The following is an 18,663-nucleotide window of genomic DNA, read 5'->3' as shown; positions in this document are numbered from 1 at the left end:
GAAAATAAGTGGTTGACGGCATGAGCAACGATCCACGCCTTCGGGTCAAGGTCAACCAGGTCACACAATGTAACCACCAAATCACCACTGCATTGGGTATTTGCGAATGGGTTTGAGGAAACACATGCGAGTCACAAGTCGATCTAGCGTTGAGATACAACAGATCAACATCGGAGATAGTTTAGTGGTTAAAGCGTTCGCTTGTCAAGCTGAAACCCCGGATTCGATTCTCCATATATATACAATGTGTGAAGTCCATTTCTTGTGTCCATCGATATTGCTGAGATATTGTTAAAAGCGGCGTAAAACCCAACTCACTCACTATGAGGGGTATGTTCCCCCTCGTACAGAAGCAGAATCTCCAAGACTAGATCGCAACGTGCCGCATATAGAGCAGTAATGACATCGCTGCCAGAAGCTCTTTTCACAGTTTTCTCGTTGAAATATCATCCGACTTAGAACAGCGGCTATTTCACACAAATCCCTCCCTTAAAATCACCCTGCGGAAAGATAAGGAGTCACAGTCGTGATAAATAATAAAACCTTACTATTTTTTTCAAACGTGAAGCAAAATACTATTTCCCTCGTGACTCGTTGACTGTTGGTGGTCGGAGTTAAAACCCAGCACAACACCTGACGGTGAATACCTGAATCATGCGTTATCTTGGGCGGACAACTCCGATAGCGTTCTATGTCGACCCTTGTATATAATTATTCTTTATGAGCAAACCCTTTGTTCTTGTAGGCTGCATTTGTTGTTACCAGTGATGCCGAGTTTCCTAAATACACCTTGAAGGTAGAGATTGTGGCGGCAGATTGTATCAAGTTAAGATGCTTCAGGGAAGAATGTATTGGATATGTCTTCCATTCATGGGTTCGCTAATGAAAAATATTACGATTTTCTTTCACTTGTAATTCCAAAACGGATGCTTCCACACTGTGGCAATAATAGAGTCGGTTTGCTTAGTTGGTTTGTTGTTAAACGCCGCATTCAGCAATATGCTGTGGGGGAAAATATAACAAATTGACTCTGAGAAGGTGGATGACGAAAATTAGAATATGAGCTTTTTTCGAGGTGTATATACACATGGTCTCTGGGATATAATTATGATCTCTGTGAAGTGTTTGTTTGTTTGTTGTTTAACGCCGCACTCAGCAATATTCCAGCTATTTGTAAATAATCGAGTCTGGACCAGACAAGCCAGTGATTGACATCATGAGCATCGATCCATGCAATTGGGATACGATGACATGCATCAATCAAGTCAGCGAGCCTGACCACCTGATCCCGTTAGTCGCCTCTTATGACAAGCATAGTCGCCTCTTGTGACAAGCATTGGTTGTTGAAGACCTACTCTAATCCGGATGTTCACGGGGAGTATTCTATGGGTACGTTAAAAGCCGAGGGGTCTCGAAGATAGCCACTAACAGAAAAGCGTACACATGTAATTTTGCCATTTTGAAAATTTAAATGTAAACAAAATATGCATGTGAATATTTTAAATTGCATTTAAAAGCAGGGTTTCTCACACTGTATTAGATACATATCTTTTACGAGTTGCGTCCGATGTCAAAAATGAAAATAAAAATTTCACAATAAGTGAGTGAGTGAGTGAGTGAGTGTTGGGATTTAAGTCGCTCTGAGGATTGTTTTAACGTAAAAAATATCTGGTATTACCAGAAATGGTCTTCACATACTGTTCCCATGTGAAGGGGGGCCCAGTCGTCTAAGGCGCCGCGATTCGCTGTGCAGAGTTGCATCACTTCGGCACGCCAGAAACCTATGATTGTTGGTTCGAATCCCGGTTCGCCCCGATTATGTTTCTAGGTTTGTCAGCACCATACCCGTGCTCGTGGGTTTCACCGAAGTGGTAAACGTCTGAGACCTGCACCACTCCGGGCTTTCCTCCCACATTAAGCTGACACACGGCGGTATAACTGGAATATTTTTAAAAACGGCGTTACACCCAACTCATTTACCTACTCACCCTTGTAGAGAACTGAACCTGGGCCTTGGTGTGAGCAAGCACCGGGTAGTAGAATCGAGTGATAACTTGTCCGTTGTCAAATATTAATAATAGGCAGCTATAACGACACTGCATTGAACTCGACCCCAAAAATATCGAGTGAGTGAGTTGTATCATCACCTTACTACGCAGGGGGCCAACTCAAAGGGCGTCATAAATTGTACTCATTTTGAACCTCGGTTTGGAGACCAGGCCCCCATTCACTGCTGGTGACCACGGGCATATTACGAACAAAGTCTCTTTGATTACTGGGTATTTAGTATAAACAGCTTGAATTATATAATTAATAGAGCATGTAAAGGAGGATGGAAACTAAGCTGGAGGTGCCAGAATGCGTACAGCAACGAGCGACACCATGACATAAGGACAAACGGCGAGTCAGCTTACTACGGAGGAAAGCCTGAAGTGATACAGGTCTCTTTGGTGAAACCCACGACCATGCCTATGGTGTTGACAACTCTGGAAACATTATCAGTGCGATCCGGGATTCGAACCCACGATCAAAGGTTTCTGGCGCGCCTAGGGCCACCTGAACCAACTCCACATCTCCAAACACAATGAGCAAGATAGTGTAATGAAGATCAAACTAATTTGTCTTTGATTTAAGGAAAGTGAGTGGGTTTTTTTCCCCTAAGAAAGATCAAAAGAGGATTAACTGTGAAAACAGTTGAGATCAATACGCTCAGGAGAGGGTCTGGTTAATTAACAATAATGATACATGTCATATATTGCATCATATTAGTCTCCTACTCTAAATCCCAGCCCACCACCAACCATTTTATTTTTAAAATAAAAAAGGTAATTTTATAATGCGAAAATCCGTTCCAAGAAAAACATAGGATTATAACCACGGCTGCATTATAACCACGTTTGCATTATAACCACGTTGGCATTATAACCATATTGGCATTATAACCATATTGGCATTATAACCAAGTTGGCAATATAACCAAGTTGGCATTATAACCAAGTTGGCATTATAACCGTGTTGGCATTATAACAATGTATATGTCAGCCTTTCATACTTTTGGACGACGTGCTAGCCCAGCACTGAAGGTGCCTGCTAATTATAGTACGAGTTCTAGACCCTTATCGGAAATTAGTGTTGCCATTGTTCTTAAAGTTGTAGCTGGAATATTGCTGACTTTCTCTTAAAACAACACAAACTCTTTTTGAAGCACTTTTACTGAAAGAAATGTGTTAAAATGTACTCGCAATCGATATGATAAAAATGTTCCGTACGTTCTGTTCAGTTGTTTGTTGGGAACGTGTTTGTAGGATTATTAAATACATATTTTACAACATTGTTGACATTGTAAGGTATAGAAAGATGGTCGTTCTTCATTAATAGTGTTAGTTCCCCTTTGTATTACCGGTTTCCGTTGGCAAACAGCACACTCAACAGTGCGTTTGCTCTGCCATTAAGCTTCCTCGGTGTTCCGATCGACTGTTTCCGTTGAGCGCCGATAAAGAACGGAAGTGTGGCGGAAGAAACCGAGAATGTCCAACTTCGCAAAATATTGCAGATCGGCCCGGAAGTACAAAACTCATTTATATTTAGATGGCTTGATTTTCAAGATTACATCGTTTTATTTGTATTCATCATTAAGTATTATTTATTATTTCACGTGCAAATCGTGTTTGTTTCGCCTGTTTCTCAACTTGCAAAGTGTTCTGTTCTATTTTGCCTACATGGCTTATTTGTGTAAATAACTAGCGTTGCAACGCTACCCTTCGTTGTGACACGATGTTTATCTCGATAGTAAGATCGCCATACGATACACGTCACGTGACAACTCACTTGCCCGGTGACTCCTTGTACATGTCAGCAGATAATAGTAAACAAAGAAAGAAAACACGCATGTGACTAAAACTGAAACAAACAAGAAATGGTTAGTCGCTGGTGATGTATTTGATACTGGTATCTTAGATGTTTTGGACCAAGAGTTTGCAGTGTTTCGGCGACTGTTTTCATAACGTTTGTATTTTTTGGGGTCAAATCAAATTTTATATGATCTGCCGATACGATACTGGTATAGTGGCACAATATATCGCGATGACTTTTCAATGAATCGTTAATATCCCAAGATCACAGTTTGGCAAAGCTCGTGTTGAAAAGATGTTGTAAATCTTAACTTACTAGGGGTTGTGCTTTGAACATATTCCAGTTATGTCACAGCGTGTCTGCTTAATGTTGCAGGACAGCCCGAAGTCCTATTCACAAATTCGATGTCACTATATAGCTGACATAATGCCGATGTGGCGTTAAACATTTAACTCACTCACTCACTCACTCACTCATACTCTCACTCACTCACTCACTCACACACTCACTCATACTCTCACTCACTCACTCACTCACTCACACACTCACTCACTCACACACACACACTCACTCACTCACACACTCACCCACTCACACTCTCACTCACTCACACACTCACTCACTCACTCACACACTCACTCACTCACTCACACTCTCACTCACTCACACACTCACTCACACACTCATTCACTCATTCACTCACTCACTCACTCACTCATTATATTGATACTTAAAAAGGATAAACGTTTGAGACCTGCATCACTCCGAACTTTCCTCCCACGTCAAGCTGACACGCCGTGACATAACTGGAATACTGTTCAAAGCGCCGTTAAACTCAACTCACTCACTCACTCATCTTTTACATACTCTGAACAGCACTCTTATCTCTTCTAAAGTAGGTCAACTTTGCAAGGCTCTCGTGAGATTCAATGAATTAAACATTTCTAGATTAGTGCACGTGGACGATAACCGTCAATAGCAAAACACTTTTATCTCTTCTAAAGTAGGTCAACTTTGCAAGGCTCTCGTTAGATTCAATGAATTAATCATTGCTAGATCAGTGCACATGTACGATCACCGTCAATAGCAAAGCACTTTTATCTCTTCTGAAGTAGGTCATCTTTGCCAAGTTCTCGTAAGATTCAATGAATGTAACATTGCCAGATCCGTGCATGTGCTCTTTACTTTGCTTGCTTGTTTGTTGTTTAACGCCACACTCAGCAATATTCCAGCTGTATGACGGCGGTCTGTAAATATTTGAGTCTGGACCAGACAATCCAGTGATTGATATCATGAGCATCAATCCGCCCTATTCGGATCGATGACATGCATCAACCAAGTCAGCGAGCCTAACCACCCGATCCCGTTAGTCGCCTCTTACGACAAGCATAGTCGCGCATGTGCCTTCACAGAAAGAGGTCAAGGTCTGTCTGAAACTTCCAAGTGACTGGAATGAAAAAAACACCCTTATTCAATATTTAATACAGAAATATGACACGACCTTATAGCTCGTTTACGAGAGATACAGGCAGATGACCTTGACCTCGCCCAAGGACGCGCCAACAGATTGTCAGCGTGATCGTGTTGAAGGACATATCAGGGCATCACCACATCAGATCATATATCTGTTAAAATATTGACGTTTAATGAACCAGTTTGAAGTTGATACACCTCTTCATATAAAGAATCCATCTTTATTGTATGGAAAGGGATTATTTTATTCTTTTGGGGGTTATTACTTTACACTTGTGATAAACCATTAAAACGGCATATCTAATCAATGTTTTATTATAGATTAATCACGTTTTGTCCTTTAAGGAAGTCAAAGTACACGTTATGCCATTTAATACACGTGGGCTTTAAACATGCACGTACTGAAATAAGCCCACGCTAGTGCTATGGTGACGTTTTTTTCCGTTCTTCTGATACGGCGCCTTTGGTTTAATGGCGATGTAAACTTTGAGACGTAAGTGCAAAATATCACCATTTAAATACCATTATTATTATCGCCATCAATAAAACCGCTTAGTGTAAAAGTTAATTTCATAAGTGAATGTCAAATATCTTGAGCTGAAAGTGACACACATGAGTACAACTCAAACAATATGCTTGAAATTACTCAATAGTGTCATTTTTATGCCAATAAAGTGCAGATACAAAGAACACTAAGTTTCTTTAAGAAAACACTGCAAGGACAAGGTTAATTGACGTTAAGATTTAGACTTGGAAGTCCTTACGAACAATCACAATCGTTGTTAAGTTCAGCTATTCAGCGATCGACTTCTCAGAATAGAGAGCCGTTTTACTCGTACACTCTTTCTTACATTTCCGTTCTCTTAGTCAATATTGGCTATCTCTCAGCTCGCCATCGACCCAAACTATTCTTATCTGTTGGTAAACTCTATTGAGCTCAATTTGTATATGTTTGAAATCCATACATTTATTGCCTATTACTGATCATTTCCTGTCGTCTGCTTGCTGTCAACTGCTGGCGGAACGAGCGCGTGCTGACGCCGTCCGTCCTCGCGCTCTGACGTCACAGTCCCGAAGCGACACCTAGCGACACGTCAAGGCAGTACTCCTTGCCCGGAGCACTTTCACGTCAGAGGAGCACAAGAAATCATCGATTGCCAACATAAACCGTAAAGATGGGTCAAGTGATAGTAAATATTATCTGAATGAAGAAAATTTTAGTCTCATCAGCGTTTATATCTATATATAGCTACAACGGACGGACCGATTGTATACTTTTCATCGACGTTCTGAAAATAGCTTCCCGGCCAGTTCCGAGCGTCTATTGCGGGTCGTTTCACCAATAAAACAATTTCCTCTATTCAATTAGGACTCAAAACAAAACTCAATTCTGTTTGAAGTGGAAAAAATAGCAAGTTTGATGTGTCAATTATGTGAAAAATCGACACTCTTATGGCTTCGTCAGCCCGAGGCAATAGCGTATTGAGAAACGTCCAATAACGGGTATGTAATACCACGAGCAAGAGCTGAATGGAGGGAGATTCTGGGTGGAAACAGGGTACGACAGATTTTGGGATGGAGTGGGGAGACATGGAAGTATAATGACGATACTGATTCATAGAGGGTATGAGGACACCGTTATTAAGAAGAGGTGAGGTGTTGTGAAATTGGGTTTATCGTCGCGTCCAAGATATTGCACTTATATAGCGACGGGCATGCACGTGTGTGTGTGTGGCTGCTTGTACTAGTCCGGAATGATGCCGATTTATAGTTCTAGCACACTGAGATACCATGCCGCAGTTTAACATGAAAACCCTTACTCAGACACAGTATACTGACTCCGAGCCGACCAGTCCTTTTTTAGCCCCTTCATGCCGAGCGCCAGACAGGGTAACAACAAGTACCATCTTTTTGTATGACGCGGCCGGGGATCGGACGCTGTACCACTAGACCACGGAGGCGGTCAGAAAATGTCTGAAAATAAACTAGGCTGGATGTACATGTCGCACGATAGTATATAATTACATTACGCCCCTGGGCATGCTTCTGATTGTGTATCGTGTGGCTACAATGGCTGTTCAATAAGGATAGATCTTAGGTGATCTTTGTCCATAAGAATATCCGATTCGACCATGGTTCTGATTGTGTAGTGTGTGGTCACAGCGATAGTATTGTTGATCTGTGCCCGAATGTGTCAATGGAGTTGTTAAAGTTCACACTAAAAACAGTGTTCTCGTCGCCTTGCAGGCCATGGTGTCGTGGTGTTACGATGTGGTGGTGATGTGGTCGTGATTTGGCCGCTACACATCACGGAACCCAAGTTACTCATGCTTGTGAACTCCTCTATGTTTCCAAGGTCAATTATGAAGGTCATCATCTCTTCTTGTAACACCACTAGACGACCATTTCGAAACACATGTATTATATCTTGCTCCGAGATCATTGTTCAGGATATTTTGAAGATCTTTACATCCAGTTTTAGATTCGATGTTCTATGTTTGTGAACATTATATCCATTGTTTTAAAAAATGCTTACACGCAGTGCACCATATTCATTTATATCCATGTTCTAACCATATACCATGGGTTTTAGATAAGCACTACAACATCACGATCTATTCACTGCCCTCATATGAAGTGTCTGGCAAAAGAAAGTATAGGCACATGTGTGATGGTGGCTAAAAATAAAACAAACAAATATGGCTATTCGATGGTGATGTATATGACGCGGGAGCCACAAAACCTTAAGTTTGCAGCGAGTCGGCGAGTGTTTTCAGCTTAGTAATTTTTTTAAAACGTTTGTAATTTTTTTTGTCAAATCCAATTTCCAAGTGTATTCATTCATTTGCCTAGCCGTTTATATGTTTTGTCTTTCAGTCGAGCGTCATATCCGCTATTCTCACTCATACCCTTTTTTAATTTTGTTTGTGTGTGTGTGTGTGTGTGTGTGTTGGTTTTTTTTTTTGCGGGGGGGGGAGGGGGGGGGGGGGGGGGGGTCAGATAAGCATCTGCGCCACTATTCTCACCTATCGCTTTGATTCAGAGTTTCAGATATGCAGGTGAGCCTATGCAGTCATTACCACTATTCTCGCTGCTGTGTTTCAGATATGCTGGTGAGCATACAGCGTTGGCTGTGTGTCCTGTTTGCTGTTCTGACCACTGTCTACGGGTTTTACGTTCCCTTTCCCCGCTACTCCAGGCGGCCTGTTTACGGTAAGCGAATGTTTGGTGACAGCATTACCCTCACATTAACCCCGCATCCAGCTCACATGTTTGTCCAACTAATCTTTATGTGATTGACCAGAGAGCCTCGAGACATTATCTGAAATTATATAGGAACCAACTGGGAGCACTGTCAAAGACTATGTCAGCCGCCGGTTTCGAATGATACATCTGTAATTTTGCTTTCGTTTCTTTTGCTGACTCTTAACCGTAGTGTTCGCGAAGTCGGAACGAGTTGATACCCAGCTATCGGCGAGTTCCATACATGGAAGGCAACGATGGCTGACTGTTCTCTGTAGTTCTGTTTATAAAATCGACAAAACAGAAATCCGTTACAATACGAAAACCGACTTTTACATTTACGATTCCGACTATATCATGAAGATGTGTTTATTAATCACCATCAAATAGTGATGGAAACTGGTGTTCGCAAAAAGGTTTGCGTGCCACCTCGGCACCTCGGCACCTCACAAACACATGCAAAGGCAAGTCAAGTGTGTCGGGAACCGCTTTTCGGAAGAATACTGTTTGGGTCGACTTTTGTATTATCTTTATGAGGAATTTGTCGAATAATACAAATACTGACACCTCGTTTTCGGACATAGTTTAATCTACTGCGTACCGCCTTGATGAAGCTTACTTGGGGTTTCCTCTTGGCATACGTATTCAATCACATTCGAAGTTCGTACCGTTCACATATCTAGCACAGCCTAGATTCAGTGGGTGAGTGAGAATTGTTTTACGCCGCAATAACCAGTATTCCATCAATATCACGATAGGGGTCACCATAAATGAGGTTCAATGGACCAATGTTTGGAATCGAATCGGGCTTCGGCATGACGAACGAATACTTTTGATATTCCAAATATATATCTTTATTTTGTTTGTTGTTTAACGCCACACTCAGCAATAATCCATCTATATGACGACGTTCTGTAAATAATCGAGTCTAAACCAGACAATCCAGTGATTGATAACATGAACATCGATCCACGCAATCGGGATTCGCTGACCACGCGATCCCGTTAGTCGCCTCTTTCGGCATGCATGGGTTGCTGAATCCGGATCTTCACGGATAACGCGGGCTTGATGCTGGAGCTATAGTTTTGATGTTTGACGCATTTACAATAGAATGAGTTCATGACGCATTTACAATAGAATGAGTTCATGACGATATGGTGGATACCAAGACCAACTATGGTGTTTCCCGGATTTATTCTAGCACCTCAAACGGCAGCTTGGAATGTATACTCCCCAGGGAGATGAGAATGATATGTTAGTGCACCCTGATCCAACAACTGGAATGATAATAACGTAGCGTCTTCAGCATCCACTTCGTGAATTGGATCTGGCGCATTGTAAATGGACATGTTATTACTTCAAGACATAAAACCTCCGGCTCAATTACAGTAGATGTGAGGAATTCTGTGAGGGATTTGGAGAAACAACTCTGATTTGTGTCGGCAATAAACTTAAAGCACCCCCTTGAAACAGAATGCATTTTGATCAAAGAACTTGGAATAAGTGAAATATCAAATAATGCAAATTAATGCTAAATATAAGGTCAGTATCCAAAATGAGAAAGAAATATGTCAAAACCAGGCATCAGTACTATCAACATTTGGCTTGACTCTAAAACCTGAAGACATCTCCATTCCAGTTTTGTATCGGATTCCACAGATATGTAATCGACGTATAAAGAGAATGTTTTTGGAGACAAGTGGGAGTATTACCATGATGATTCTAAAAAAAAAAATCAAAGGGTTTGCTAGAAGTTTTACAATGTCAGAAAACCACGAACTTCAATGTTGTCAAAATCTTCTGAGGTTCAGGACAATTTGGCCAAAACGAAAGCAAATGTCATCAGTAAGTGTACAAGGAACTTAACGTTTAAAATGCTTGATTATATATAAATAGGGTATAAATATATATAAATGTGAAATTCGGGGATAAGACATTTAGGCAAGTAATAGAGGCATCCCACCATGGTCACAATTGTACTCCCCTTGCTGTCTTGTTTCCAGCAGCTCAGCCTTTGCTATCTCTACATTTCACAACTTTTGAGATACAATCGATATTTTAAAGAGCGTTTTGCGACTCAAGGTCAAAAGGGTTACATCAGTATGTGCTTTGGTGAGGCTTTCAAAAAGTGAAGGACATTTCAAATTTGCAGCATCCCTGACAAAAATTACGTCCGATGTATTTTCTTTTTTTTAACAATTGACTTGCCTTTGCTTGTATTTATCACGCGTGCCACCGGCAGGGCAGGTTACGTTCACCTTCTCGCGAACAACTTGTATCATCACTAATCGATAGTGATCAAAACACACATGCTTCTGATATTGTCGGAATCGTACAACTCGGCTTTGTCGCTTCAATTTGGATCAAATATAAGTAAAATATGTAAAATGTTTGTTTTTACTGTGGAAACTCTCCACAGCGACGGAGCGCGGAATCCATGTCAACTTATGCTATTTTAAAGAAGTCAGCAACGCAACATCTTGATTGAACCTATCTCACAAAACAAACAACGGACTGAGTAAACATTGAAGTGCCCCGTGCATTTTTTCACAGGCCTAGACGTTTTTTGAAACTGCTGCTCGAAGGCTACCTTTAACATGTAACCATATTGGTGGACAATGCCTCGCTAGTTACCATAGTGTTACCATGCCGCGTTACTTGAGCGAACACCCACCACGCGCACTAGACTTAATCGCCAAGTAACCATAGATTGAAGAAGATTTCATTAGGTGTCCCATTAAAACACCAGTTTAACAACGGCCTAAAAAAATGTTCTCGGTCATAATTTCCTGACGAAGCTCTTTAAGACATCCGCCTCAACATAAAACTAGAGCAATGATTCAATGCGGCCACACTTTGGCATTCACCCTTAAACACCGGAAGTGAATATCGCAGGTAATACAAATTTTCCCGCCCACTTCCCCCTGAAACAAGACACCAATCCAGAATGCCAAATCCATCACAAATTCACGTTCTCTTATGCTTTTTTCACCTACATCCCTGAGTGAGTGAGTGAGTGAGTGAGTGAGCGAGTGAGTGAGTCAGTGAATCAGTCAGTCAGTCAGTCAGTCTGTTGGGTTTAGCGCCGCTTTGTACAGTATTCAAGTTGTATCACGGCATGTTAGCTCGATGTGTGAGTGAGTGAGTGAGGTTTTACGCCGCTTTTAGCAATATTCCAGCAATATCACGGCGGGGAACACCAGAAATGGGCTTCACACATTTTACCCATATCGGGTATCGAACCCGGGTCTTCGGCGTGACGAGCGAACGCTTTAACCACGAGGCTACCCGACCGCTGTCTGAGGTAAACCCTAAGTAATGCATCCCCTAGTGGCCAAATAGACAGTGTGTTCGCTCATCATTAAGGTAAGATCCGGGTTCGAATCCTGATGAGGATACATTATATAAAGAACCTAACGCCGTGACACAGTTGTAACTATATATGTCCGTAATTCCCACTAAACAAAACGATTTTAAGGAAAACTTCGCTTATTTTTGTTTAATGAACAATTTGTTTTAGAAATATATTGATGCAAGGTGTTATCGTGTGGGGGCCAGCCTAGTGGTCAGTAGCATGAGCACATATATCCATTTCCAGAAGCCATTGTATTCCCCCGATCACCACATTGGTTGCTGGTCCCATCGCGGGCAGCTTGACATGTTCCTCAACAGAATCTCCCTTGTGAAAGGGGGGCACGGGTGGCCCAGTCGTCGGAGGCGCCGCGATTCGCTGTGCAGAGTTGCGTCCCTTGGGCACGCTAGAAACCTATGATTGTGGGTTCGAATCCCGGTTCCCCCTGATTATGTTTCTAGGTTTGTCAGCACAATACCCGTGCTCGTGGGTTTCACCGAAGTGGTAAATGTCTGAGACCTGCATCACTTCGGGCTTTCCTCCCACATTAAGCTGACACGATGCGATATAACTGGAATACTGTTAAAAGCGGCGTTAAACCCAGCTCACTTGTGAAAGCCGACGGTGTGAAAATGGCTGATGGCGGCATTGTCATCGCTTATTTAATATCGTCTCTGCGACACGTTTGGCCACAGAGCTCTCCTAACGAGTATTTTTTCAATCGATGAAAGGAAATGTCAGCGCATCATTAATAAACATCCTGAAATAGTCACTCAATGTATCGATAGGGTATAGATACTGGAGATACACTGGGGCTCTTTTCACAGCCCTTTGGTTACAATACAGCTGTTCGTGTGAAGGAACCTTCTAACGTAACAAGATAAAAAACACTAAAGGGTTAATCGATATCTGGTTATTGAGTTAGTATTTGTGATCATTTTACATACAGAAACATAGCTCTATTTCAAACTGTGTATGTGACATACTATAGTATTACGTTACGCTACACCACGACCTTGTTAGGATAGACATACCTTTTGGACGAAAAGAAGGGATTAGATATTAAGTATTCTTGGGTTGCCTGTATTTTTCTGAAACAATAATTTGTTCCCGAAATACTGGACTGATATTTTCAAACTCAGGCTTTACCTGTTTGCCCCCCTTTTAAAGAGAGGAATTAAAGCAGGGACAAAAGAATTAGCAAAGTCAACCCCCAAAATTATAAAATGGGCAAGCCGAAAATGGCCGAGTATATGTTCAGCATCTCTCGACAATGTAACTTGACAGTCGGCGGTTAAATGATGTAGTGCCACGTTATTGCCTGCTGGAGATGATGATCTGAAGGCAAATTGCTGTGTAGAAATCGACTTTTTGCTATCTGATCGCGAGGAACAAACAAACGCGGATGCTCCTTATCCAACTGTTCCTTCACCATAGTCCCATACTCAACACCCTGTTTGTACTTGTTACCCAGAGGGGAATACGGGTCAGAACAACTTCCCAGTACTTCATGCTTGTCATAAACTGCACCCACTGTTGGCCCGAGCAGAAGGCTTAGCACCCCCCCCCCCCCCCACACACACACACACACACACCCACACGCCAAAAAGTAAGAAAAGGTAAATGAGGTACAGATCGACTCTCGTCCAGACAATCCAGTGATTGACAACATGATGAGCATCGATCCACGCATTTGGGATCGATAACAGGCATCAACCAAGTCAGCTAGCCTGACTACCCGATCCCGTTAGTCGCCTCTTACGACAAGCATAGTCGCTTTTTACGGCAAGCATGAGTTGCTGAAGACCTGTTCTACCCCGGATCTTCACGGGCCGTACAAGTCTGTACCATATCCGGTTGTATGTGCGCATGCGTAGTAACCTTAATTTCGAGGGTAAATTAATATGGAGTGCACCTCTAAAATTTACTTTTGGTGATGGCTGATAGAAGTTGCTCATGACATCAATCACTGGGTTGTCTGGTCCAGAGTCGATTGTTTACAGGCCGCAGTCGTCGTACTGCTGGAATATTGCGTAACACAGCGTTTAACAAGAAACTGACCAAAGCCATGTCACGCCATCATACCCTGTCGTACCAATGCATACGACCCTACCCTGACGACACTTTTATCCCCACCCCATCTATTCACTGCTTAATCCCTCCCGTTCCACATTGTCCCCTCCCCGCCGCCGCCGCCATCCTCCTCTCACTCACCATCAATACGATCTCCACACCAGCAACCATTAGCCGTCTTCCGGACTGCGCTCTCTGCGACTTACAACAAACGTTCTTTTTCACCCACTCCAGCTTCCTCCTACGCCTTGCTCTATGTATAGTCCGACAACCCCCCGCCGATTTGTACAAATTCGCCCGTTTATAGAGCTACCCCCCACGGTTCGACATGCCGAGAAATATTGTTATATTGTTACACAAGTAGGTACCACAAAGCTCGGATTGCCCTGTATTATAGTAACGAGGACACTTCTTTAGTGCTAAAAGTTATTTTACAATTTCATTCAACGTCAGCGTCCCGAAATATCGCGTTTTCTCGTCAATAACGCGGAGTGACGTGATGACCGGGATACACTTCCGGTTGAAGGCAAAATTAATGCAGTTTGAAAGAGATTATAAATTGTGATTATGCAAGTACTTGATAGACCTCGATAAAAAGTGATAAGATACAGAGCATGCTCTGTCTGCGAGGTCGCACGTCACACAGCTGATGGTATTTGCGGCAGCATCGTCAGGTACACCACCAACATGGTTTTTTAATCACGTGCATCGTCACCATGTCACTGGAGGGGGTGGTAGTGGTGACGCGGTCACACGGAACGAACCATGACCCAGAAGAGAATGGCGGGCGTCGAGGCTGCGGGTTAAAGTCAACAGGCCGGTATGAAGCTTCCGCTATTACCAGTCATTTCACTCGGAGGGCTTCCGTCAGAGAGCGGTGGAGTGACTGATGACCTGGCAGTGACTTTACCGTCTTGTGCCATCGTCTAGTTATTGTGGTGGCGCTGGACAGTATAGGGCGACGGAACCAGAATCCTTTCTACATAAACCAAAATGTGTTTAAATAAATACTTCATCTCAACAATTCACCGGATAATCCGAACTATTAAATAAACCCATACAATTATGAAATGCATAAACTGCTTATAGTTTTGCTGTTTTAACATTAAAGAAATGGGTTTTTTTCGATTTCTCCTCAGCAGTAATACTCCGTCAAGTAATTAAATCCTAGTTCATCATCGATTATCCAGTGTATCATATCGCCATTCTATTACTAGGACCGTGAAGATCCGGGGTAGAATTGGTCTTTAGCAACCCATGCTTGTCATAAGAGGCGACTAACGGGATCGGCTGGTCAGGCTTGCTGACTTGGTTGATGCATGTCATCGTATTCCAATTGCGTTGATCGATGTCAGTCACTGGATTGCCTTGTCCAGACTCGATTATTTACAGACCGTCGTCATATAGATGGTACAAAGCTGAGTTTTGCGATAAACAACAAACAAACAAACACACATTATATTTCTACACATGCTCTGAACCTGCCATCATAACTCCATATCTGTCATCACAATATTTATTTGCTCGTAAAAGTGATTGGACGGCTGATTGTAGCTTGGTATATTCGAATTGAACACACAATGCCATTTAGAAAAAAGTTCAAATGGAACAAATGTGATAACACATTCTTAGTAAAATACAGATTCTCGTACTTTTTTTGGTTAAGTTCCGTCTGGGGTTCGAACCCCCACTGCCAGAGTGAGGCACCTAATCGCCACCACATAAAGTCAGCGATCTAACCCACTCAGGCAACGAGACTTCCAGATCTTCCTGAACTAGTCGTCCAGATCACGTTCTTTGTGTAACCCTCTGACAAGTGTAAATTGGCACGGCTACCATGGCCATTTTGTGGAAGCCTCCATGGCTGAATGGGGCTTAGATCGCTGGCTTTGTGTATTGACATTTAGGTGCCTAACTCTGAGAGAGTGGGTTCGAATCCCGGACGGGACTCAACCAAGAAAATTACGAGAATCTGTACTTTACTAAGAATGTGTTATCCCAAATATAACATTTGTTACACATTTCGAATTGTACTGAAAGCTATGAAGGGGCACGGGTAAGGAATTCGATTAAAGCACCGCAATTCGCCTTGTAGAGTTATGTTCACCATTCGTGCTAGACACCCATGAGCGAGGGTTCGAATCCCAGATGCAAGTTTGTTAGCACGTACTCTCATTTCGTACTATAGTATCTCAGCGGTAAACGTTTGAGACATGCAACACTTCTGGATTACCTCCAATATCATCCTAACACGCATTAACTGAAGTACAGTAAACTACGTTTATAACGAACACGCTTATAACGAACTGACGGATATAACTTACTTTATTGTCCCGACTATTTATGGTAGTTATGTTGTATATATGCTTATAACGAACTACGGTTTTTACCTACTAAAATTAGTGGTCCCTTTGAGTTCGTTATAACCGTAGTTTACTGTACTGTTCACGGCGCCCTTAAACCAAACACGCACTCACTCATGATAGACCGTTCTGCTTTCAATATTCACTTTAAGGATTAACTTTCATAAGAGGTTTTGAAAATCGCTGATAATGTGTGAGTATATTTGTTCACCATTCATGCCACCTAGAAGTCCTTCAGAAATACATGTAGCCTAACCAGGTGTTCATTTCGTCTGACGCCCCCTTTACACTTGATAAGTTGACTGGAAAAGGTTACAATATTTTACGTACAAAACCCTTGCGCGTACTCACTCAGCTCATCTGTTGTGATATTTATCGAGGTAGCCAGACATTAATAGATACTTTATAGTCATTGTTTACTGACTGTAGAGATTAAATTGTCCACAGCCCCGAGGGCCTTCGTGCAAGTTTCTTCAATTCCAGGAATACGTTTTAAATGTCGCTTGCTTTGAATAATGGTACAACTACAGCTTAGACCTGGTACTACTTTCATACGACTGTCTGCAGTTATTGTTACCGTGTACAAAGGTTGAAGCGGCATCACGGTGTAGCTTGGTTTAGTTGTTCAATATGCGATTTGATGGTAATCATAAATACGGGTCTCATACACTGCCGGACAAAAGAATATACACTTGAAAATACCTGCTTCACTCTGCTCATTACTGCGAACTGTGAAATTGCGATCCCTATGTTCCTTGAGACGTCATTTGCACGTCACTTGTTGCGAGATAGTCATTGGTGCGATGCATATAGCATCGCCTATGATTCTCGCATCACATACATCACCATCGAGCTCCTATTTCATAACTATCAAACATGGGTGTATACTGTTTTTGCACGGCAGTGTATTTTGTTGTTTGGGGGGTTATATCCAGGTCACTTGAGTAAGGGAGTATTGTTTTACGCCGTTTTTAACAATATTTCCACAATATTACGGCATGGGACACCAGGAATGGGCTTAATACTTTGTACCCATGCTGGGAATCGAACCCGGGTCTTCGACGTGACGAGCGATCGCTTTAACCACTAGGGAACCCACCGCCCCTCCAGGTCACCTGGGGAGATTTGCGTTTCTTTGATATTTTTATTCATTGTTGACAGCTGAAGATAATCCGATTCCATTTTTATATTTCGGTTAAATAAACATTAATGTCATTGCTGTCTGTATAATAACGTTTTCAACTGTGGCATTAACTTGTGGCTATAACAAGACATTATGGCCCAAGACGATCGTATTGAAAACCTTCTCAAATGTACGCGCTGTAGACACGTAATGTCATCTGAAATATGCCATATCTCAAGGAACAATTTGCCATAGACAACAATGAAGCTATATTTGACCGATCTCAAGGCTCTTCTGTTATGTGCTTATTGTGCATTATCAATATATGCGTGCGTCATCACGCCAAAATTGCGATTTTCCATGCATTCAAGGTTATTTTCCGAGTACCTCAGCAACTTATTTAAACAAAATACTGCAAGTACCGTCACTAAGTTGTTTTTCCTTGACACATCATAATTAAAAGTATTTTGGTACGTATTTCTTGACAACACTGAACATTCTTGAGAACACCTGTATATACAATTTCCTTCATATCACAATCCGCAGCGCACATACGTAATTCATCATGGTGCTGAAAGGATATCAGATATTAGTTTCCGGTCTTGTTGTGTTTTTATAAGACCAACCAATCCGCAGCTCCCCCCACCCTGAGCCACCCCCGGGTCCAACCACCCCCACCCCCACCCCCACCTCCACCCCCACCTCCACCCCCACCCCCATCAGTGTCCATAGCACAACAACCTCATTTATTGAACCCTTCGTCTATAATCAACAGCTTTGCTTATGTCAATTTGGCACTGTCGGAACAAATGGTGACTGTGAAAATAAATTGTTTATGAGGCTGACAAGGGCTTTGTTTGCGACGTAGGAGTCAAGATATGCCCTTCTGGTTATATAAGGGTCTGACAAAATCACTTGAGGCCTCCGTGTTAAACGAGCCTTCTCTTCTATTGGATACGAGGTGAGGTGTGTGGAAAAAAACCCATCTTGCACAAGATGGAATGTCATGAAAAGCACATTGGTGCTATTTTAAAACGTTTTCATTAAACATTCCAATTAAGCGGCGATAAGACCAAATCAGATGATTCCTCTCGTACTGCCATTAATTGCACCGGAATTAGCAGCCAGAGAGTAGATTTCAATCCAAAGCTACAGTACTGAGACCCCCTTGACTGCCGAGAGGG

The 18,663-nt window shown here is 42.2% G+C and overlaps 1 protein-coding gene across 1 annotated transcript in view; it reads left to right on the top strand.

The window, feature by feature from the left end:
* The window catches only part of LOC139462004 (uncharacterized), a 69,165-nt gene that overhangs the window by 16,027 nt on the left and 34,475 nt on the right, over positions 1-18,663 (top strand). Inside the window, exon 2 of the mRNA XM_071243499.1 lies at positions 8,431-8,538. Within this exon, the coding sequence (XP_071099600.1) occupies positions 8,433-8,538 (106 nt within the window). The 5' untranslated portion in view covers positions 8,431-8,432. The remainder of the gene's footprint in view (positions 1-8,430; positions 8,539-18,663) is intronic.

The sequence above is a fragment of the Haliotis cracherodii genome, unplaced genomic scaffold, assembly GCF_022045235.1.
Source record: "Haliotis cracherodii isolate W230 unplaced genomic scaffold, xgHalCrac1.p SCAF_15, whole genome shotgun sequence".
Classification (NCBI taxonomy): Eukaryota; Metazoa; Mollusca; class Gastropoda; order Lepetellida; family Haliotidae; genus Haliotis; species Haliotis cracherodii.
The sequence above is the reverse complement of the archived record's forward strand: the minus strand, read 5'-3'. Positions and strand labels throughout refer to the sequence as shown.